At 29.9% G+C, this 23,846-nt stretch overlaps 1 protein-coding gene across 1 annotated transcript; it reads right to left on the bottom strand.

Annotated features, from left to right (window-relative positions):
- Window positions 1-8,692: 8,692 nt before the first annotated feature.
- LOC110282258 (uncharacterized) lies at window positions 8,693-22,998 on the bottom strand. Its single transcript, XM_087160297.1, has 8 exons — window positions 21,996-22,998; window positions 21,480-21,749; window positions 21,057-21,245; window positions 20,829-20,999; window positions 20,538-20,757; window positions 19,946-20,471; window positions 13,764-13,886; window positions 8,693-8,836 (listed from the first exon to the last, which is right to left on the bottom strand). The coding sequence occupies exons 1-8, from the start codon at window positions 22,996-22,998 to the stop codon at window positions 8,693-8,695; spliced, it is 2,646 nt and encodes an 881-aa protein (XP_087016423.1).
- Between the last annotated feature and the right edge of the window lie 848 nt (window positions 22,999-23,846).

The following is a 23,846-nucleotide window of genomic DNA, read 5'->3' as shown; positions in this document are numbered from 1 at the left end:
TAGTTATTTACTCTACCTTTCAAAAAGACTGGAAGGTTAAGGAAATTTATAAAGGAGCCTGCTTCGGAATAAAATATTCAAAATGTCTGGTTGGATTTTGAATTGAATTATCGTCATTATCAATATTTCTTTAGAAATTGAATTAAATAAAATTCAGAATATTTTTTTCAAAGTTAACTCCTCATCATTGCAAGGTAATAATGTTTAATTCTTCTAATGTTACTGCTATAAATAAAATCATGTGCTCATTAAGTATAATTTTTATTTACGTTATTATTCAAACTCTGTGTTAAGGCGAAATATACCATAAGTTTCAATTAAACAAAATGGGCACAACCAGAACATACCGAAACAATTAAGTTTGTAGATTCATTTAACGCGTAGGAATGAAAAAGTCAATTAATTCTATATTCTGCTACAAGTTTTTCCCGGTAAAATTTAATCTGCATTATTAGTTGCATTGTTTTATTTTGTTACCATCATTGAATTCTCAGTTTCCGACTATCAATGTGTAACTCAGTAGCCTTGTAGTTTTGACTAACCCAGAAGACAAGAACTCTAGGAGGAAGCATTGAGTCACATTAGCCATGTGAAGTCCTTTTTTTTTATAGCTGACCCGCATTTGTTTTACATAAAAAGGAAGACCACAAAAACCTCCCACGTATTCTAATCCATGATCCGTTTACCAATGAGGATATTTTAAATCATTGCTGCTGTCGGTACGAGGAGGGAGAAGAATTCATAACCCAACTAGCCACAGCTGGGATTTGAACCCAGATAACCATATCGGGAGGTGAACACACAAGCCCTTGAGCCACCACTGATCTAGTCGCAAGATTGAAAAAAAAAATAATGACTATATTGCAACTACATTTTTTCTTTATAATTTGTTATATTTTGTTTCCAAATTCAAATTTAGATCTTGTTAGGTTTTTATATTACATTTACATTTTTAGTAGCAATATACAATAAATTTTTAATTCAAAAGATATAAATAATGTTGCAAATTCGTTCGACTCTACAAAAAAAATCGCAAATCGTAAATGCTAGACTGATGGTAGAATAAAAGCCACGTGATTTTTTTCAAAATAATATTTCACTGGTGAAGGTTGTCATACGGGGTATTAAGTAAATAAGTATGCAATAACGAGGTATAAAGTAAGACACAATAATAACATAATATTAATCAGAACAAAGTTTAAATCAATGCAATGTTGGTTCATTTAGTCCTTGCAGAATGGTGAAAGATATTGCAGATCATCCGATATCGATCACGAAAATCAAAATCAAGCTTTTTTAAAACTCTTCAGCTGTATCATTACCAAAAAACAACCATTGATTACATTCAATCACTGCAATGATCACATTCTATTAGGGCATAATAAGATATGCTTAGTACTACAAACCAGCATATAAAATTATATTATCAACATATAAACTACTTACTGTATAATTGATTAGCTTCTTCCGTATTTTTAAAAAAAAATAATATTTTTGTCAATATTTTATTAACTATGCGAACGCTTGTTGCTGAGTTTAGCTTACTTCATACAGAAAAAGCAGATATTTAAGAGTTTTTTTTGTGTTACTTTTTGACAAAATCCACAGTTGATTACATTTAAATCTCCGTATTGATCACACTCCAACAAAATTGAATTAGACATACATATAAGCATTATTCTACTTACACTAATAAATTAGTATCCTCTAATTTTTTTAGGAAAAGATTAATAAATTGTTCAGATGTTTGTAGATATGTTTAGCTTATTTCTTACACAAACTATTACACAAGATTTATCATATAATTTAACACGCATAAGAAAAAGGACGCGAATATGAAATGCAACATATTACATTAATTTTCGGTAAATTATTTTCTTTGTTTATGAAGTAATCCTGAATGTAATTTCAACTTATTTTTTAAAGAGAATATATAAGACTTTCCTTATAATTTAACTCTTAAAAAACAATAAACGTAAGCATAAGTTACCGATGGCTTTCTTTTGTATTGTTTTAAAGAATTTATTTTACAGCGTGCAAACAAAGAATAAAATAAAAATATTTTTGACACTAAAAATTAATTTTATTTTGAGATGAACTCGTGGTCCTTCCCTTCAAATTAATCATTCTGCTGAATTTAACTTAGACAGCCATTCCTTACATCAAGTAAGGCTTCATCTGTGATTAATGACCTTTTATCAAAATAAGTTGATGCATATTTAATCTCTGAAGAAAACGTCTTCATAGTTTAGAAACAAAAGCATTGTTTTCCCAGAAAGAATAAAATTTTAGATATGCAAGTTAATCTCTAATCCATTTGTTTTACTTACATAAAGTTACTCTAAGTAAAACTTTGGAAATTGTTATAACTAAGTTTGCTGACAATTATTATTATGCGTATAAAAAGTAGGATTTATTCTGATAAATTGCAGTATTTGATAATGGAATTTACTTTAGAAACAATTTTAGTTTTAAAGGGAAGTTACTTAAACTGTACTATGTCTCTTACTTACGAAATCTTATGAGAGATTTTGATCTCAAGATATAACTGAAATACTATATATCAACCACCGAACGAAATAAACAGTTATATTTATGCAATACAAAATTTAACGTAAGCATATTTCCTTACATTACTGAAAAAATTAAAGGTTTCTAAGGACGAAATTTTTAAAAAAGTAACAAAACTGAATAAAAAAAAATTTTTCAATACATCAAAAAACATTTCTGAAACCAATGAGTTAAACAAAATCAAAATATTCGAAAGCTACATTGTAAACACAATGAAATTTTAAAAATAAATAAAAAATCGACTTAATAGTTTCCAAGATTTTGATTGGGCAAATTTGAAAACCCTGAAAAACACAATTTAAAGTTCGAAGATTTCCAAGTATGCTTTATGTCATGCAATTTTATATTTACCTTTGCAACAACTCCAAACCTTTGATTTTGGAATTTTAACACATTATTTCATACACTAATTGCAAGATAATACCTAAGGTTATTTTAAAGTCATTAAAAGATTACACTATCAAAAAAATTACACTGTCATTAAAAAATTACGTTACAAATTACGGTATATAATTTATATCAAACTTTACTTAATAAATCATCTGTATCTTCACAGATCGAATTGAATTACTACTTATCTAATGAAAACGTATGAAACTAATAAATAACAACTAAATTATACATTACAATGCCATTACTTACTTACCAGAAGTCTTCAAAAAATATATGAAGTCCAAATTCACTGTTTCTCGTCGTTATCAGTTGTTTCAATATACACATCACAGCTCAATTCACAGTTCATCAAAATTTGGAAAATTTTTCTTCTCAAATTTTCAAATACACTGCAAATTAATAATAGTTTTAAAGTCCCTACTAGACCTCGAGAAATTTAAGAAGCCTACAGTGAGACTTTACGAATGTGAAATACAAGAAAGAAAACACTAGAACAAGTAACTAAATAATGCACATTTGAAACTATTTGGTTTGGTTTATTGGTATAACATACATTTGCAGGCTTGTGTGCTCAATTAAGGCTTATAAACCCTTATCAAGTAGAAGAACGGATATCACAATACAGAAGGACGTCACAAAGAATACATCCTGGGTTAAGGCGGGATTCGAACCCGCCAACTAAACGCTTAACAGAACGTTTGGCTTGAGATGCCACTCGGCCAGGGAGGGCCCTGTAATTATTTGTAATATGCAACAGTTGTTTATTGAAATTACATCCATTTGCAGGGGTGTGTACTCAATTTAGGCTTATAAACCTTTATGCAGCTTAGGTTTATTATTAGGCTTATAAACCTTTATTCTGACAGATAACACAATACAGTAAAGGACAGCACGAAGATACATCCAGGGTAGCTGCGGGATATGAGCCCGCTACCACCACGCTTTTTTGTATTGCAAGTAAACCTGCTTTATTTTATTTCCCAAGCTTCTCATTGTCTGTCTTTGCCAAAAAAAAAGACTTAATTTGTTTAGTTCTATCCAGAACGAGGCCTTTCCACTAGAGGCAGTCTCACTGTTACTAAACACTCTGTAGCAGAACCAGGAATTTCACAGGTACGCTTTTTAAAGTTTTTGACACTTACAAGAGGAAGACATTCAAATGCTCAATAGAAGTAAGATTTTCCTTACACACCGAACAGGAGTTATTGTACAATGACTTTCTCTAGGCTACTTAAGCTTGTGAGTGCGATTAGCATTGCAAACATGAATTTCTTCTTCTTTGGCCACCAGTTATCATGCTCAAAGCGTGTTTCTTTTATTTAAGTTATTTTCAACTTGAAGAAAGTCTTGAAATTGATTCTTATCCATATATAGAGGATGGATATCGCTCTTTACGAAACGCTTACTTTGAGATAATGGATCTTGTTGTTAACACAAGATGTTTTTTGTTATATCCTAGTGTAAATTGTGCTATCTGTTCTTCAATTAGTAAGTATTAGCACATTACCAACCGTTATGAACACAACATACATGTATGAATGAAGAATATAGTGTAAAATACATAAAATGTAAGTAACATGGGGTGAACAAGAAAGATGTTTGGGCCTTAAAGACGAAATTTAATTTTAACATTTACGAGTATTCAATTCATTTTCGAAGAACTTAAAGCGGATATCGTTTACAAAAAGAAACTCCCGAAGAGTGATGACAATTACCTGATATTCTTACTTTGGTTCTTTGGTACTTTTTTCTTATTTATGTCGCACTAGAGCTGCACAATGGGCTATTGGCGACGACTAGGAAAAATCCATGGGGGTGATCCAGAGACAACATACATAAGTCACATATCGTTTTACAGGAGAGATACATTCACGCAGCATTTATCCATCCGCTGATCGTAATTTTCCTCTGAACCAAAGAACCGTCAAACTCCGATCCAGTACCCGCAAAGATACTGATTTGCTATGGGAACTTGGATGACTTTGTGACCCCGACTGATTTAGCGTACACCAGTCACCATTTTATACACGGGGAGTCTTCGAACGTCGGGAATCGAACGCATAAACTTTAAGAACCTGGGGTAATTACCCTACCATATTCTTGCTCTGTGGCATGAACTTTATGAAACTGACCTAATATGAGCTAAGCGTTTTTAAGCTTCTAACTTGTAAGCAGTAAAGACCTTCGACGGCTTCGTTAAGCGGGCGCGGAACTTTTTTCTGTCATAGACATAAGTTTCTTTGTCCCCTAGCCAAGATAGTCCTTCGTACTCAAGCTCAAATTCCTGAATTTCCATTCTCAGTACGCAATAATTGTTGTATTCTAATAAAACACGCTCTCGTGAGATCTAGAAAACTGATTTCATGCTGAATACCGAACTGAAATTCACCTAATTTCAGCTGAGTTATTGCATGTCCTTTTGAGTGCAAATGCTGAGTTAGTTTCTACGGTGACTTTAAGATAAGAAATAATTATCGGTCTTACTATCTTGAATGATGCTATAGTCTCTCCACCAGGTCAATTTATTTTATTTTTTTACACGCAGACAGATGCTTGTTTGCTAGTTACACTGAATAGCTCATAAAACTATTGTGAAATAGAACGATGGAATATATAATAAAGATACACTACATAGATACACCCAGTGTTATGGTGGATTTTGAACCTGCTGTCTGTGTGCCTTAGAGTATATTTGGTAGAATAACGATTTTTTTTTTATTCCAGTATGGAAGCTTTTGAAAATTTGAATACGTAGAATTCTGGTTTTGAATTTAAGATTCAGTACTGGTATACTAAAAATTTATTCCTATTAATTCAAGAAAATTGACGCGTCTTCATTAAAATATTTTAATGCTGACTTCTTACATTTGTGAATCAAACAAATAATGACTAAGCATATGTGTACTTAATCAAACTTATATCTTTCTAAGTTAATTTCTCAACATTGAAACTGATTTTAAAATTCCTGCATTTAAATGACTGACACATTTTAATACGGATTTTTTTCCGAAAAAAAAATCGTATTGAAGTGTGTCAGCTTTTTTATGAAGGAAGAAAGAATTAAAGAAAAATAAAGAAAACAAATATTTAACATTAGTTAAATGCCCAGTATGCACTATAAACATACATCATTATAGCTTGCTAAAGCCCTGCTTAATATTTTTAATCCTAAATTAGCCCATCTTTTTTCAACATTTCTCAATCACTTAACGATGTAGATTTCGTAACTCTAAATATTTATAAATAAATAAATTGACGCAAAAATCTTCTGCTTATGTGTAGTTAGTTATCACATACATGTACGATAAAGATGTATGCATCCGTAATGTTTTTAGATGCTCCCACGACGACTTTTAGGGTATAAACCAAAATTAATTTAATTTGCTGATGGATTCCTCGGGGAGCATTTTCTTTATTTATTGGAAAAATCAACACCTTTCGAAAGATTTTCATACTTTAGTTATAAGCTGAAACTTTGATGGCAATAAAAATTTTAACAAAATTATTTTTTAAGCAATGTCTTTTTGTAATCTCTGGACCAATATTCATTTTTAAGCCAAACTAAAATTGTTGACTAGTAGAAAAATAAAAATATGTAAAGAATGCAAGTAAATACTAACATTAAAAGAGAAATTACTTAAGGATTAGCCAAATTTATTTGGAAAGATATTTGAAGAATAAATATTGAAAATCAATAATTGAAAATTAAATTTTGTTAAATTTAATTTTAAATTTTGTCACGATTTAAATTGATCTTAAAATTCTTGCAATTAACTGAAAAACACATTTTTAATAACGGCTTTTTTTTTAAAGAAACTTCAAATTGTTTGCTTTTTAAGAAATAAAAATTAATTTGAAAAAAAACTAGTGAAAATATTTAAATCCTCTGAATCTACTCTAACATACATCATCATAGCTTTCTCAGACCTTATCGAATACTTTTAATCCTAAGTTTGCTTTGCCCATCTTTCTTCAACATTTCTTCATCACTGGAAGCTGCAGATTTTTTAACTCTTAACATTTATTCATAAATAAATTGGAGCAAAAATCTTCTGCTTAAGTGTAGTTAATTATCATAATAAAGACGTATACCCTTATTGTTTTTAGATGTTCCCAAGACGATTTTTAAGTATACTTTTAGACTAATTTAATTGGAGTGAACGATTCCTTGAAGGGAATTTTCTTTATTTATTGGTAAAATCAGCACTTCTCGAAAGATTTTCATGCCTTAATTATTAGCTAAGGTACTGAAGGTTATAAAAGTTTTCGCAAAAATATTTCTCAAGTAATGTTTGTTCACACACTTTGGCTAAATATTCATTTATAAGGAAAACTAAAATTGTTGGCTTGTGGAAAAATAATATGCGTATAATAATTACTAGTGCTAAAAAAAAGGAATTACATAAGGATTAACCATTAACCATACCTCTTTGGAAAGTAACTTGAAGGACGAAGGAAAAAAATTAATTTAATGCCAAAACATTCAATTTGCAAAATGTGGTTTTTTAAGAAGTGAAATTGAAATATTATGTTTTCATCATTTAAATTATTTAATTTTTAAAATAGTTACAAGTTTACTTTATCAAGTCTTAATTGTTTAGACAATTTTTAGTCTTTTGAATAACCGTTTATAATTTAGTTTTTATTATTGCTCTTCCAATTACAGTTTGAGCAATTAAATGATCGCTTTTGATTTTCCATTCACCCTTGTAAGACCCGCGAAGATTTAAAAAAAATCTTCACATGGATGCAAGTTTATAAATTGATAAAAGCTGTTGGTATCTGACAGTTTTCCTAACTGAAACTTAGCAAAGAAAGTTGGAAAACAACAACATGTATAGTCACTGGATGAAATTGAAAAATCGCAACTTTCAAAAAACGAAAACGTTAGAGATTCTCTGATTGACTCCGATTACAATAACTGCAAATGCATTTTTTAAACACTAGTTTTTGACTTGAAAATCTATATCAAGGTTTAAATAAAAGAAAAACGAAGATGAATTTATCCATAACTAAAATTTTCTATTCGAAAAAAAATTAAAACACTTTGTTCCATGCAGGATATTTGAAGGATTACTTGTAAACTAAATTATTTTTTATTTATTTCAGTTCCCTAAAATGGCTTATAAGTCCCAGACAAATCAAATAACGGGAAGCAAAAATTATAAAAGAACAACTCAAAGATACGCTTAGCATTACGCAGAGCATAAATTAAAATGGTTTTGAGATCCTCGACGAAATTTCTTATGAATATAATTTCCATGCAATGATTTGGAGAATGAATCCAACTCATTATGAAATATTTATTATATAATTGGAATTTAAAGGGATGTTTCAACTTACCATCAGCAAGAGTCATTGAAACAAAAAAGTCAAAGATTCCCAGATGATAATCCAAATTTTTCTAGATTTCCAGAATCGCAGAATTTCTATTTTATTTTCTTCGGATATAGAGATATAGAGATTTTAAAATAGTCGATAATTTTGAATTCACTGTTTAATAGGAATGGTATCTCTAAATTTTACCAATAAGTGCGAGTAATTGAAATGAAAAACTTGTTATTTTATTATCACTTACACCAAGCAAAATTTATTTTATCACTATAAAAGGTTTTCCATTATTCGAATATACCATGTCAGTTCAGAGGCTTTCTATGGTCACTTAAGCGAGTTCTAACCAGATATACTTAATAAGAAAACAATTTATATTGCTCATTATTTCAAAAGGCTAGTGTTCTGCACCGAGGGGCAGTGAGTTCGAATCCAGCCGTAACTCTTCATGTATGTTTGTAATGCCCTTTTCTAAATGTTGTGTTATCTGTTCTTCAACTTGACATGTCCCACTTTGTAATGGGCAGATAATGTGCAATGCCTGAATGTGTAGTAATAAATAAATAAGTACAAAAAGTCTTATTTACTCGCAGATATTTACTGCTGTTGAAATGACGTCGTATATTTCAAATAGCTCTTTTTTTTGACAATATAACAACTTCCTGTAAACAAAAAAAAAAGCATTGCTCTACAGAAATCTTAAGCTAAGATCTTCTTTAGTCATTGTTTAAAAGATCAGATGATTGATTGTTATCGGCATAAGACGGATATCCATAAAGTCTTCAGAAATGACGTTCTTCTCAAACTTCATTCACTTTCACTTTATCCATCCATCAATTTTTATAAGGCTTGGAATTCCGGTGTTTCTTATGAACCAAAAAAGGGTAGATTGATTCAAGTTTATACAAAAGAGGCAATAAAAGACTGCATGCTGCCTTCCTGAAAGTGTCTACGCTTGACGTATTGATAATAGAATTATTTTAAAAAATAGAAATAAAATTTGTCAGGAAAGAAATGAAAAACATCGATTTACTCTATTTAATGACACCTTTAGCATGAAGTTTTTTATCCTGTACACTCAATATATACATGCACGATAGAATTTTTGTATTATATATTGTATATATATATTTCAATCAATATATTGAAAAAAAAAATTTGAAATCAGAATTAAATACAGAGTAATGAAGAAACCAGATGCTACTACTCTGCGCCCAATGAAAAGTTCAAAAAGAAATGCACCAAGGAAAAAAAAATAATGTTACGAGGTATGCCTGAAACAAGAAAAAAAGAAGAGGAAAGAAAAACAAAGAGGGAACAATGCTAATTAGAATACTTAATAGAAAAATACTTTATTATACAGAGGAAAAAAAGTATGGTCAAAACTAAAGAATGTAGTAAAACTTACCGTGTTTCTGCCTCTATGGGAACACCAAAACAGATCTGTAATTTTTAATGAAGCGCTTTGGTAATGAGTTAGGTAAAATTAACAATAAAATGTAGTTTTGTAATGGGTGATAAAATTTCGTAATTTTATCACGATACCTTAGAACATGGCATAAAAAAACTGTTATTAGATTTAACTTACTTTTCAGTTTTGTATTTTTAATAAATGTGTAGTAATAAGAACTATAATTTTGAAAACCAGAAATTCTAGTAAACCGTTATCAAAAGAATTAAAATATTACAAAATGAATGGTTCAGATACTGTATATTTTAGTTTTATTAACCTGAATTCTGTTATGATAACCAGAATTCTGCCTAGAATTAAAAAAAAAGCGTATGTGCCTCACGAGAAAAGTGGCTTGAACGCTTTTCTTTAATTGCTAATGCTTTGAACGCTAAAGTAGAATTTCAAAAAGCTGATAGATCAAATTCATTTTTGAATTATTTTTTTTGGCATTATGTAGCTTGCCATATAAAGATGCTAAATATGTAAAAATCTTAATTTTGTATTTTTGTCGCTTACGTTGATCTTTGAATTACACGGCAGAATTATAGTGTCATATTTACCATTAATGACATTATTATACGGTAGGGTATTTTGAATACTTTCTTTCTCCTTGTATATGTTAACTAGTACACTTGACAGTATAATTATCATTAAATACGAGTCCATACCTAATAAAACGACAAAAACATGTAATAATAAAAAGCAATTAAGAAATTGAAAACCATTTATTATTAATACAATTATGTATTAGCATATTTTATTTATTTATTTGTGTTTTATTTTTTATTTATAAAAATTAAAAATTCATTGCAGAGCACCATGAATGAGTTAACATATTCTGAGTGAATTAATCGTACCATGGGAATCACAACTTACAAATAGCAAAAATATGTAAAATCAATGAAACAGAAAAATGTGCATGAATTAAAATTACATGCGTGTTTCTAAATGCATGGAGTTTTATAGTATTCCTGAAAACTCATTAAATTATAAAATATTTTTAAAATAAGGCTTACATTTTATATGAGTTAAGATTTTTTTATAATATCTATAAAAAAACTTTGGTTAAATAAAAATAATTATCTTTCAAGAAAGAAATTTTTAATCTGATCGGATTTGCATTTTAAAAATTTCGATTTCCCATTTAAAGTGATTAGATACTTTTTTGTCAAGCTCATTAAGATTTAATTAGTTAATTAGTTTAATCAGATTGTGCATAGAATATATTTTTCTTTTATTTTTTTTCACTAAAAGTTAACAAGCATTTCATTAATTTAAAAAAAAAACTTTCTCGGTTCGTTAATGGATATTAAAAATAAATATAAAAAAAATAATGATTAAAAAAAACTCCCTTTAATCTATAATGAGACACAAGACAATTCGTTGTTCTATGTAATCGATAATCAGCTTTTAGTGTTTAAGATTAAACAAAGCATTTTTTATATATTTTTGCAAGTACATTTGTTTATTGGTATAATTTTCTTATGACGAAGGTGAGAAAGCAGAAAAACAAAAAATAAGTTGTTTTCACTATTTATGGATGAAAATTTTTGTTTCAAAAGGGCTTTTTTATGTTTTAATTTTTGTTCTATTTCAATATTTTACCCATTAAATTCATAATCACTTATTCTAAATAATAGTTGATATATTGAAAATAAAATTATGTGAAATTGCTTATAAACGTACTTAAAACCCTGCCCAATTTTCTGTTTGCTTGTTTTCAAAGTCTAAAACTTATAATAAAAATTCAATATCTGTGACCCAAAATCATTTTTGAAATTCAAAATAATAATAATTTTTGCGTGAAGAAATTTCCTAAATGGATGAAAAGTTTCACTGATTTTCGTAAATAAATCGATATAAGAGAACTCAAACACCTGCAAAATTAACATGTAGTGGCTCAAACTTTGAACTTTTTACGTGACTCAATTATAATGAATATATCTGCTAGATTTCGGCTATCATTATTAAACTTTGCAAGATTCTGTCGAAAAAATCGCATGTTTGTTGAAAAGTTGGTTGTTTTGTATTATTTAGTGAGTTAAAGTAGTTGTTCTCAATTTTTTTCGGTTATGGAACCTTAAATTAATCGATCTTCCTTTGGCGTAACCCCGATTAAACAACTAAAATTAATTAGCAATTTTGAGCATTTTGACCAAAGAAAGAGTAAATTATTATTAAAATATTTAGTGGGAAATTTTCAACGTTTCGTTATCAACGGAATATTCAGATTGCGTTATCAAAAGATATGGGATAGCAATTTGTTCTTTGAAACGCTGTCAAGTTGGGAATTTGCTCTTAGCTTATACATCCAAATAAATTAGATAAGCAGAATTGCAATTTTCGTTGAACTGAAAACGCAAATCTATCTTATTATATAAAACGCTAATACGTACGTATGTATGTATGTATCAATAAAACCGATGATATTTCTTTTCTCGCGCTGGCAACACTTTTCATTTTTAATTGATTGGATTCGGCGCGCAAGAGCACGTAGTGAGCAACCAGATAACAATAACCAGAGTGAGCATTATCAGGGTGTTCAATTCAGATTCATGCACTAAAAAGTCCCGCAGTGGACTGATCGTTAAGACACGGTTCCCAGCAGATCACCGAAGTCAAGCATCACTGACTACGGTCAGTATGCGGGTGGGTGACCACTTGGATCAGCCTGCGTAGGGACCGAGGGAGTGCGGTATTGGTCCTCGTTAAACTGTGCTACCGTAAAGTGCTCGGCTTCGCACGCAGGTCGTCGGGCTACCGAAGCGGGGGTGCAACCCCCTCAGCAGAGGATCAAAATTGTGATGGCATGTCTTCGGATCATCCTCCGGGATGCTTCCCAGACCGTCGCCAATAGCCCATTGTGCAGCTCTAGTGCGACGTAAATTAACAACAACAACAACAATCATGCACTAAAAACATGACAATATTTAATTTAAACTCAATTGGGTATACTATAGCCTACGTCACAGGTTGTGTTATTCCTACTAAATTTAACGCATGAACGGCATTTTCTGCGAGCCTAACTTCAAGCCACAAATAAACAAACGAAGTGTTTGATCGTTTAAATAGTTGCTCGCCAGATTTTATTGCATTATAAAGAAAAGTAATTGATATTCGATTTTTGATTAATAATTGATTTATGTGGATAGTGGCATTTATGTGGATAGTGGCATAGAATTTAGCATTGCGTCATGGTAAATGTTATTCCTACTAAGTGGAAGTAGTTGTGTTTTTTTTATATTATACCCAATTAGGAATTAATTAATTAATTGAAGTGAGAATGCTTTAAAAGGCCGCTGTTGAATTGATATTTTTCTACTGGGAGCTACCTAAACGTCTAAAAAACGTTTAAGTGTTTGTATTGAATGCATTGAATTTTTTTTATATTTCGCGTTTATTTACGCATTGAATTTTCACGCTTTAAAATGCAGAATATTAGTGAAGCAATATTTGATAATTTATTTTGCTAATATGTTTCTTATTTAGCTAATGTTTTGATTTTTTCACCATGTACAATCTAAATAGCTAATATACTTTTTTTATAAGCCAATAAGAACATTGATAGAATTCTTCTACATAAGTACAATACTATGTCTTTGACGATAAAATACTATGTCTTTGAGGATAATATATTATGTCTTTGTGCTAGAACATTGTGTTCATTGGCGAGCGAGCGCAGCGAGCCATGGTTCACGGCGTGAACCGCATAGGATTGCGTAGCAATTCTCGGGGGTTGGCGAGCGTTAGCGAGCAGGGGGCGGAGCCCCCTAGTATTATATAAAACGCTAATACGTACGTATGTATCAATAAAACCGATGATATTTCTTTTCTCGCGTTGGCAAAAGTTTTCATTTTTAATTGATAGGCTTCGGCGCGCAAGAGCACGTAGTGAGCATCATATGGCTAATCTACATTATACAAAACGCTAATACGTTTTAATTGATAGGCTTCGGCGCGCAAAAGCACGTTATTGTTGTTGTTTTCTATCCCAGCTGGGATAGCGGAGCTATACCAGCTCCATGAGGCCGTGAGTCTTCAAAAAATCGAGGAAAAGGAGAGGTCTCTCAAGAACCTCTTCCATGGTGAAACCCAGGCAATCAAGTAGATGGTGAGGACTAGCCTCGCTGGAGTTGCACTTTTTAAAAGATGGAAAAAGTTTAATTTGTTCACTGAAAGTAAGGCTCTTAGTGCAAGAGCACGAAGTGAGCATCATATGGCTAATCGGGTGAATTCTCACCGAATTATCAAAAAATTCTCACAAAATTATCTTCATCGAAGCCGATGCTTTACATCTGGCGTTCAGTACTATTTCATATTGTTTTACAACACATGGTCTTAGCCCTCTGGTGGGAAAGACTTCAAAACAAAACTTACGACAGTTACTTTTCTCAACAACTGAAGTTTAGAATAGTGTGATTAAGAAAAATATGTGAACTGTTTGCAATTTCAAATTAATATTGAAATGCACAGGTTTAGAATTTTCTACAGTGAAAAGTCTTCGGAACTTCAGTGTTCAAAAAAGTATACAAAAGCTAGACGTTAAGAACGTATCCATTGAGCGAGCAAAGCGAGCATCGGATTGCGAATCAATCCGAAATGAACTGCGAGAGCAGTTCCGGGGGTTTCATATTCGAACTTGTTATATTTTCTCGTAATTTTTAAAAATATTGACATTAAATTGCACCTTTTGTGTGACAGGAGTTAATTTAGCTTGCTAAGATAACACAAATAAAGTCACTAAAATTGAAAGAAAATATTGATTTAAGTCTCTTTAATTAGATAATTTGAAGTAACCAAGGGATTACTTCTATCTCTTTAGAGAAAAGTAATGATTTTAAAAGCTGATGATGTGTTCATTTCATTTTGGTGCAAAAGACTTTTAAATTGGAATTCGAAATATTGTATTTTTACTTTGCAGGCTTCAGTTAAAAATTTCCAAAAATAATTTGTGCTTTCTTTAAATTCAAGATTTTTTAATTATTTTGCTGCATGACTATCTTTGATTTTTAAATGAATACAAACGTATTTCTACAAAATTTTCATAGTTAAGAAAATCAAAAATTATTCTGAAGAGAATTTTTAAGGAAATAATCACATATAACACGATAAATTTATGTCATTTAACAAGTTATTATTTCGTTCTTTATGTTTTTGCATCATCCTCCAAATAATATATTTGGTAAAAATTGTTCAAGTGTGATGACATTTTTCAGTAATAATGCATACTAAAGCAAAAGAATAACGTGAATAAAGCAAAAAGAATACTGCATTAATGGGCATGCTATAGTTTTAATTCAATAAACAAAAACCTTCCTCAACGTCTAAAAACCAAGGGAAGGTAGAGAAAGTAAAGAGTACACGGTGAAACGCGGGAACAAGATGGAACACGAAATTATAATTCTTGTTCAATTTTGTTTTTCGTTGCAGTCTAAGCATCACAAAGATTTCCATTTCTTCGTTATATATATATATATATATATATATATATATATATATATATATATATATATATATATATATATATATATATATATATATATATATATATATATAATAAATAAATAAATACAAGAAAACACGAAGAAAGGAAAAACAATAAGTTTCATTTATTGCGCTTAAGCTGCAAGTAAACAGAACTCATTAGACAAGTTCAAAATGAAGAATAAAACAAAGAAAAATTAAAGTCGTATGAAAAAAAAAGGGGGGGGGGAAATAATAAGTAAAAAAATAACAAACAACAGTTTATTTATAAATATAAAAAAAAAAGAAAGGATGAAATTTTATTTAAAAAACCGGAAAAAAAACTGAAAAAAAAAGATATAATCCTTTCTTCCGCCCACACGATTATATCTCTGCTTTGCGGATATAATCGTGTGGGCTGAAGAAAAGATTATATCTTTTTTTTTCCGGTTTTTTAAATAAAATTTCATCCTTTTCCTTTCTTTTTTTTATTTTTTTTATATATAAACTGTTGTTTGTTATTTTTTTACTTATTATTTCCCCCCCCCCTTTTTTTTCATATCTCTTTATTTTTTCTTTGTTTCATTCTTCATTTTGATATACATACATATATATATATATATATATATATATATATATATATATATATATATATATATATATATATATATATATATATATATATATGTTCAAAATGAAGAATAAAACAAAGAAAAATAATAGACAAATGAAAAAAAAGGGGGGGGAAATAATAAGTAAAAAAATAACAAACAACACATTTTATTTAAAAAACCGGAAAAAAAAAGATATAATCTTTTCTTCAGCCCACACGATTACATCCGCAAAACAGAGTGTTTTCTGATATTGTATCAATAAAGCCGAAGCAAAATATATTAATACAATAGTGTATTAATACAATATTAATACAATACAATTCTCACACTATTGTATTAAGGTATCCGACTACCTTCGGGACAAAATTTTTGAAAAATAAATATTTTCCACAACATTATTGCAATTTATATTGTATATTAATTTAAATAAACATATTTAATGGAGAAAATTTAAATATACAGGAAATTTTTTGTTTAAAGAGTACTTTTTAGATGATTTTGATGAAAATAACTCATTAACGGGAAACACTCTACACAAAAAACTATTGTACATACAGCTATCAAACTTTTTGAGCCGTTTCGTATAACCCTCTGAAGTGTTATGAACCTCAACTTAAATGATATCATGAAATTAAAAAAATTTATGGAGTGTTAAGCATATTTTTCCATTTTTTTCACATTTTCTTCACATTATCTACCGCAAAATATCTCATAAAACAAAAAATAATACAGTTATCTGAATTCTGGAGGTCTGTTACATAACCACCAATACAAGAAACAATCTCTGAAAGTTTGAAGACAAATTCATAATAATTAGCTGAGTTATCTTGTTTTCCGTACACAAAAAACAGCAAAATTTTAATTTTGAGAAAAACACAGTTAAAGTTTATAATTACATTTTTACTAAAAACTATGAATGTTTGTCAGTAAGAAGTTATTATATTTTATAGGGGACACATTCCTTCACACATTTTCTTAGTTTTATTTAACGTAGCGATATTTTAACGTATTATTTAGGGATATTTTAAAGTATTTAGTGAATAACATCAAAAGTCTACTACTTATAAAGCATTTAGCATAGGAACAATTTTTTATTAAACAACCATCTTACTGTATTTTCACACTTTAATATATATATCTAAATATAGTTTTTATTAATAATTAGAAGAAAAAAATATTTTTTATAATATTTATAATAGCCCAAATCTAGAATTTTCTTCTAAATGCAATTTGTTATCATAGCAAACCGGACAACATAATGAAGCTAATATCATCATCAGGATCTCAATATCAATTATTCGATTGCCACACAGATTGTTTTTATCCAAAAGGATCAGTTCTTTATTGACATCCATAGAAAACGGTAATTTTGAAGAGCTTGAAGTAATAGATTCATCTGCTTTACACAATTTTGAAGAAATGGTATAATCAACTTTACTCAAATCATCGCTTTTGTTGGCATGTTGATTACCGTAATATTTACGATTCTTAGATCGAGAAGTACGTCCTTTACCCATCTCAATAAATTTATCAAAGTAAATAACAAATCTTTTTGAAAGAAATCAATAAATTTCTTCAAAACAAATCAAAATCAAGATATAGAAAGTACGCTTCAAATGTTAACAAACTATCAGAAAATATGCTAACTTTTCATGTTACCTACAAACAGTAACCACGTAACGTAAAATCTAATTAAAATATAATTCAGATTATTAGCCGAGAGTTTAAGAGCTTTTAAAAATTAAATATCTAAGAAAAAAAAACACACAAATAGAAATGGAACCGAAACTATTTCCTACTACCGGTTTCATTTTTGTAATTTCCGGTAAGTTAGACAGCTCTCATCTGTTACTAAAATAGCTATAACTAAAGTTCTGCTTGACGTGCATTCTAAAACAAAACAGTTTTGAAAACTAGAAAAATTGGGCATTATTATAAAGCAATAAAATAAAAAAGTGATTTTTTGTGAAAATCCTCGTTTTTAAGGTAGTCGGATACCTTAATATATTTTGCTTCGGCTTTATTGATACAATATCAGAAAGCACTCTGTTTTTGCGGATATAATCGTGTGGGCTGAAGAAAAGATTATATCTCTTTTTTTCCCGGTTTTTTAAGTAAAATTTCACCCTTTTTTTTCAACTGTTGTTTGTTATTTTTTTACTTATTATTCCCCCCCCCTTTTTTTTTCATTTGTCTATTATTTTTCTTTGTTTTATTCCTCATTTTGAACATATCTAATGAGCTCTGTTTACTTGCAGCTTAAGCGCATTAAATGAAACTTATTGTTTTTCTTAACTTTCTTCGTGTTTTCTTGTATTTATTTATTTATTATATATATATATATATATATATATATATATATATATATATATATATATATATATATATATATATATAGAGAGAGAGAGAGAGAGAGAGAGAGAGAGTGTGTGGAAGGATTAAAACAGGTCTTAGGTCGGGAAGGAGGGTACAAAATTTATTTACTAATTATTCGACAGAGCAGTCATGAAAAAGTGAAAAAGAACACGAAAATTTGCGCTTCTTGGTTACATGTTAGGGAAAATCTTGCAAAGTAAAATCCGTAAAATGTTTCAATTTGCTGGCAGAGTTTAGTGCTTTGTGGAAAATGCCCAGCAAGCATAATGAAAAAGTCATCTTTTAACTAATCATAAATTTTATTAAGCAAGTAAAAATCATAACTTAACTTAAACATCATAAAGGAAAACAATCCTCTCCATAACATGAGGTAACGAATTCAATAACATACAGTCATGAAAATCAAACGAAACAAAAATCCTCCAAATCCAATCTTGATTTGTTATATATATATATACATAATAACAGTTGTAAATGAGGGTACTTACACACTCAAAATTAATACTATGCAAATTCTGTCTTTGAACTATTTTTAAATGTTCGAACTCCCTCTTTCAGAGGTTTTTCGAACTCGTGATCTTTGACTCTTACTCGAACCTTGTTCATTGAAATCCATAGTCTGACATGCGGCCCTATCGAACATTTCAAAATAAATTCCTTTAATTTTATTTAATTCAGTCTTAGTCAAAGCCTTAGTCAAAAAATCAGCCAAATTACTTTTACTTTTAATATACTTAATTTCGAATTTTCCCTCATTAAGCAAATTTCTCACGAAATGAAATCTTATATCAATATGCTTCGTCTTTAAATTTTCAACATTATTTTTACAATAATAAATTGCAGATTGATTGTCACAATACAAAACAGGTTTTTTAATTTTTGATATTATTTTTAACTCATTACATATGTTTGTAAACCATAAAAGTTCTTTAACCGTATGTGTTAAAGCTATAAATTCTGATTCCATGCTACTTAATGCAATACATTTTTGTTTGCTACATTTCCAACTAAAAGGAATACCTGCTAAGCATATCAAATAACCTGATGTAGAAAATCTGTTTGTTAAATGACAACCCCAATTTGCATCTGAATAAGCTATCAAAGAAGAATTATTAAGATTTGATAAACAAAGTTTATGTTCTTTAGTATTTATTACATAATTCATTAAATCTACAACTACAGTCCAATGTTGGTAATCATAGCAATTCGAGAATTGTGACATAACGTTCACAGCATATGAAATATCTGGTCTGCTACGATTTGCTATAAAAGATAAGCACCCTATCAATGTACGATAAGGAAATTTCTTCATTATTTTATTTTCAACAATTTCATTTAATTTATTTGGCAATTTAAAACCTACTTTAATTGGTAACGTAACATGAGTTTTAGGTAATTCATTAAATCGTTTACATAATTTTTCAATATAAGTTTTTTGATGTAAATACAAACTACCGTTTTTGTTCTCAAAGTTAACACCTAACAAATATTTGACTTTTCCTAAATTTTGAATATCAAGTTTACTCTTAATCAATTTAATAGTTTCATCTAAAATAGTTTTAGTCTTACAATATAACACCATGTCATCAACGTATACTAATAAAATAATATTTTTCATTTTATACACACAATTACAATATTTGAATTTTTCGAAACCAATCGATTTTAATATAGTATCTAACTCAGCATTCCATTCTCTACCTGATTGTTTAAGTTCATATATTGACTTTTTAAGTAAACATACTTTATTCATTTCACCTTCAATTTCAAAACCTGGAGGTTGCTTCATATAAATTACCTCACTAAGATTTCCATACAAATATGCAGCTTTCACATCTAGCTGTGCATATTTCCAACATAACATAGACGCAAGAATAATAAATAGTAATCTAATAACTGAAAAATTCACAACTGGTGAAAATACATCAAGAAAGTCAATACCATGCTGTTGTCTAAAACCTTGTGCTACAAGTCTAGCTTTGTATTGTTTAACATTATTGTTTTCATCTCTTTTTACTGCATAAACCCACCTATTTCCTATTACTTTAGCATTGGGAGGTTTATCAACTATTTCCCATACCATTCTTTCGTTCATAATATTTAACTCTTTTTCCATTGCCTTATTCCACTGATTTCTTTCTGGTAGTTTTTGTGCATCGGAAAAGTTTTTCGGTATTTCTGCATTATATACCTCACCTTCAAATATATCACTTATCTGATTATCTACAAAAGAATTAGATGGCGAATCTTCACTTTCGCTATCAGTGTCACTATGGGAAGAAGTTAAATTTTGAGTTTTGCTTAAAGCTTTAAAATTAAATTTAGAATGATCATACTCAATTTGGTTTTTATCGCAATATTCTTTAGCTTGGTTGTTTGATCTTAATCTAGTTTTATCGCCTGGAGGGTAATAGTAAACATCTACTCTTCTACTTTTATTACGCGGTCTCTCAACTCTAGTCCATTCTGTTATTTTTAAAGGTTTTAATTTTAAATCAAGAGATTTAGCATGAACCTTATCTATCTCATTTTCATTATCATCCTCAAAATTGATGTCTGAATTCAAATTCATAAATAAAAAGTTTTCATTACTAGGTTTACCAAATAGTGTTTAACTCCGTTTTTACTTTCATAAATTTTTACGTGTATAGTTTCTATAGTTATCCTATCTTTAGGCAAGTAAATTCTATAACCTTTAGTATTGACTGCATATCCAGTTACAATTCCTACTTTTGCATTTGGTTGTAGTTTGTTCCTCTGAACTTTAGGGATATGAGCATACGCTAAAGATCCTAATACTTTGAAATGTTTAACTGACGGTTTATAACCATAGAAAATTTCAAACGGTGTTTTACCTTCCAGTAGTTTGTGTTCACTACGATTCTTTACGTGAACAAAACAATGCAGTGCTTCTGCCCAAAATTTACCTTTTAAACCACTATCGGCTAACATTGAGCGTATTCCCTCTCCAGCTACTCTGTTATAAGATTCGGCTACCCCATTTTGTTCTGGAGTGTATACTGAAGTTCTCTCCATACGTATACCTTATTCATTAAGAAAATCTTGAAATTCTACATTACAAAATTCCATGCCGTTATCACACCTTACAGATTTAAGCTTAACATTTAACTGTCTTTCATATTTTGCTAAATACAGTTTAAAGCAATTAAAAACTTCATGTTTATGTTTTATAGTAAAAATTTCAACATAACGAGAAAAATCATCTATTACAGATACGAAATATTCAGCTCCGCCAACTGAATTTACTGGACTTTTACCCCAAACATCCATATGTACTTTCTCTAATACACTTTTAGTCATTATACCGTGATTTACTTTAAAACTAGTTCTAGTCGATTTAGTTATTTTACAAGTATTACAAGAATCAAATTTACCACACAAATTATCTAAACCATTCACAACATTGTTTTGACTCATATGATTTAGCATTGCAACATTTAAGTGGCAAAATCGTCTATGAACCAATTCCCTATCTAGACCTGTACTAAATGCTAATTCTTTAGTTACTACCACTTTTTCAACATAGCCTTTAAGTATATACAACTTATCAATTCTAGGTACAGTAAATAAATAATTATGGTTTTTACCAAATACAGTCATTTTGTTGTTACCCCATTTTACTGTAATCCCAGCTAAATCCATATTCGAACCGCTTATTAAATTTCTACGCATATTCGGTGCAAAATATACATTTTCTAATTTTATGGGAACAAATTTATCTCCATCTTTAACATTAAAATGTATATCACCAATACCAAAAATATCAGACTTACTATTTTTATCTCCAACAAGTACTTGACTAGGATTCAAAGTCTTGAAGTTAGTAAAGTAGTCTCTTTGTGTACAGAAGTGAGCTGTGCTGGCAGTATCAATCAGGAATTCAACAAACTGCTTGTCTTTCCTTTGGCGAATTTCAGCATCTCTTATCGTAGTCAAATCACTGTAAAAAGTTTCCTTGGAATCTTGAGTTTTAGAATTCCGTTTCGTGGTTTTCTTCCTCAGGAAACATCTTTCCGCACTATGTCCTTTCTTATTACAATAGGAACACATAATTGTTGTTGTTGTATCATTGCCCAGGACGCGACCACTGCTTTTATTTCCATTCAACTTCCGATAGGCTTGCTTTCTAGTAGATGAAGTAGTATAAGCATCGGCGACTATGTCCTCTCCTCTGTCTTTCTGCTTTTGTTGTATCCTTCCAGATTCGATTAGGAGCTCCTTTTCAACATTAGAAATCGAAAAATCTTTATCTTCTAGTCGATGAAGCATTTGAACTAAGTTGTCATAATCTGCTGGCAATCTTCTAATTAATTGAAAACATGTGAGCTTTTCTGGCATTACAAAACCTGCATCATGGATCTGTTTCTTTTTTTCATTAACTAACTTGCAGAACATTCCAATAGTCTCCTTCTCCGGATCAAACTTCAATTCAAAAAATTCGTCAATAAGTCCGGCTAACCGTGCTCGGGAGGTAGGATCAAAGTTTTCTTTTAAAATTGTCCACGCTGTCTTTCCGTCCTCTGTGTCGGCTATCAGCGGTTGAAACTGCTCATCAATTCCTTGGAATATAGTAGAGTAACTTCTAGCTTTTCGCATTTCATAAGAGCGTAAGTCTCTGTCTGTTGCATCAGTTGGTAAAGGCTTCTCTGTGCCACAAACAAATTCCCAAGATCCTTTATCGATGAGTAACACTTTCATATTTATTTTCCAGCTACTGTAATTGAAACTATTTAGCTTTGGAAATCCCAATATGGAGCTGCTGTCATTTTCGGCCATCTCCAATCTATCTAAACGGCCCCAGTAGCGTTATAATAAACTTGCTTCTAAAGACGACAAAAGCTTAACTAAGCTGGGCAGGCATGGCCCATAACCTTGCTGGCAGAGTTTAGTGCGTTGTGGAAAATGCCCAGCAAGCATAATGAAAAAAAGTCATCTTTTAACTAATCATAAATTTTACTAAGCAAGTAAAATCATAACTTAACTTAAACATCATAAAGGAAAACAATCCTCTCCATAACATGAGGTAACGAATTCAATAACATACAGTCATGAAAATCTAAAGAAACAAAAACTCCAAATCCAATCTTGATTTGTTATATATATATATATATATACATAATAACAGTTGCATAATGAGGGTACTTACACACTCAAAATTAATACTATGCAAATTCTGTCTTTAAACTATTTTTAAATGTTCGAACTCCCTCCTTCAGAGGTTTTTCGAACTCGTGATCTCTGACTCTTACTCGAGCCTTGTTCATTGAAATTCATAGTCTAACATTTTAGGTTCCGGGAAATTTTTAACAGCTAAAGTTTTCGAGGGTGAAGGGGGAATCGTGCCATTTTCAATTCTGTAACCGAAACATTCTATGGAACGTTTTGAAAATTGACATTTCTTAAAATTTAATTCTAATCCGTTATCATCAGCTGTTTTTAAAACACAGGTTATTTTTTCAAAACCTTCCTCATCATTTTTTGCTGGAATGAAAATGTCATCTAAATAAATAACTAAAGTTTTATCTTTAATTAATTCTCTAAAAACATGTAAAATATATCTTTGAAAAACACTAGGGCTATTTGCTAAACCAAAGGGTACTTTAAAAAATTCGTATTGTCCGTTA

Source organism: Parasteatoda tepidariorum, chromosome 3, assembly GCF_982258835.1.
Source record: "Parasteatoda tepidariorum strain Cologne lab strain chromosome 3, Ptep-v5.0, whole genome shotgun sequence".
Classification (NCBI taxonomy): Eukaryota; Metazoa; Arthropoda; class Arachnida; order Araneae; family Theridiidae; genus Parasteatoda; species Parasteatoda tepidariorum.
Note: the sequence above shows the minus strand (reverse complement) of the source record. Positions and strands in the feature narration are given on the sequence as shown.

What these genes read in the sequence shown, in the direction of transcription:
- LOC110282258 (XM_087160297.1), bottom strand. Translation starts at nt 22,998, where the DNA reads ATGGCCGAAAATGACAGCAGCTCCATATTGGGATTTCCAAAGCTAAAT. An exon ending in AGTACATATGGATGTTTGGG is followed by an intron (nt 21,246 to 21,479) that starts GTAAAAGTCCAG and finishes TTAATGAATAAG; the next exon opens with GTATACGTATGGAGAGAACT. An exon ending in TGCGATAAAAACCAAATTGA is followed by an intron (nt 20,472 to 20,537) that starts GTATGATCATTC and finishes TTCTTCCCATAG; the next exon opens with TGACACTGATAGCGAAAGTG.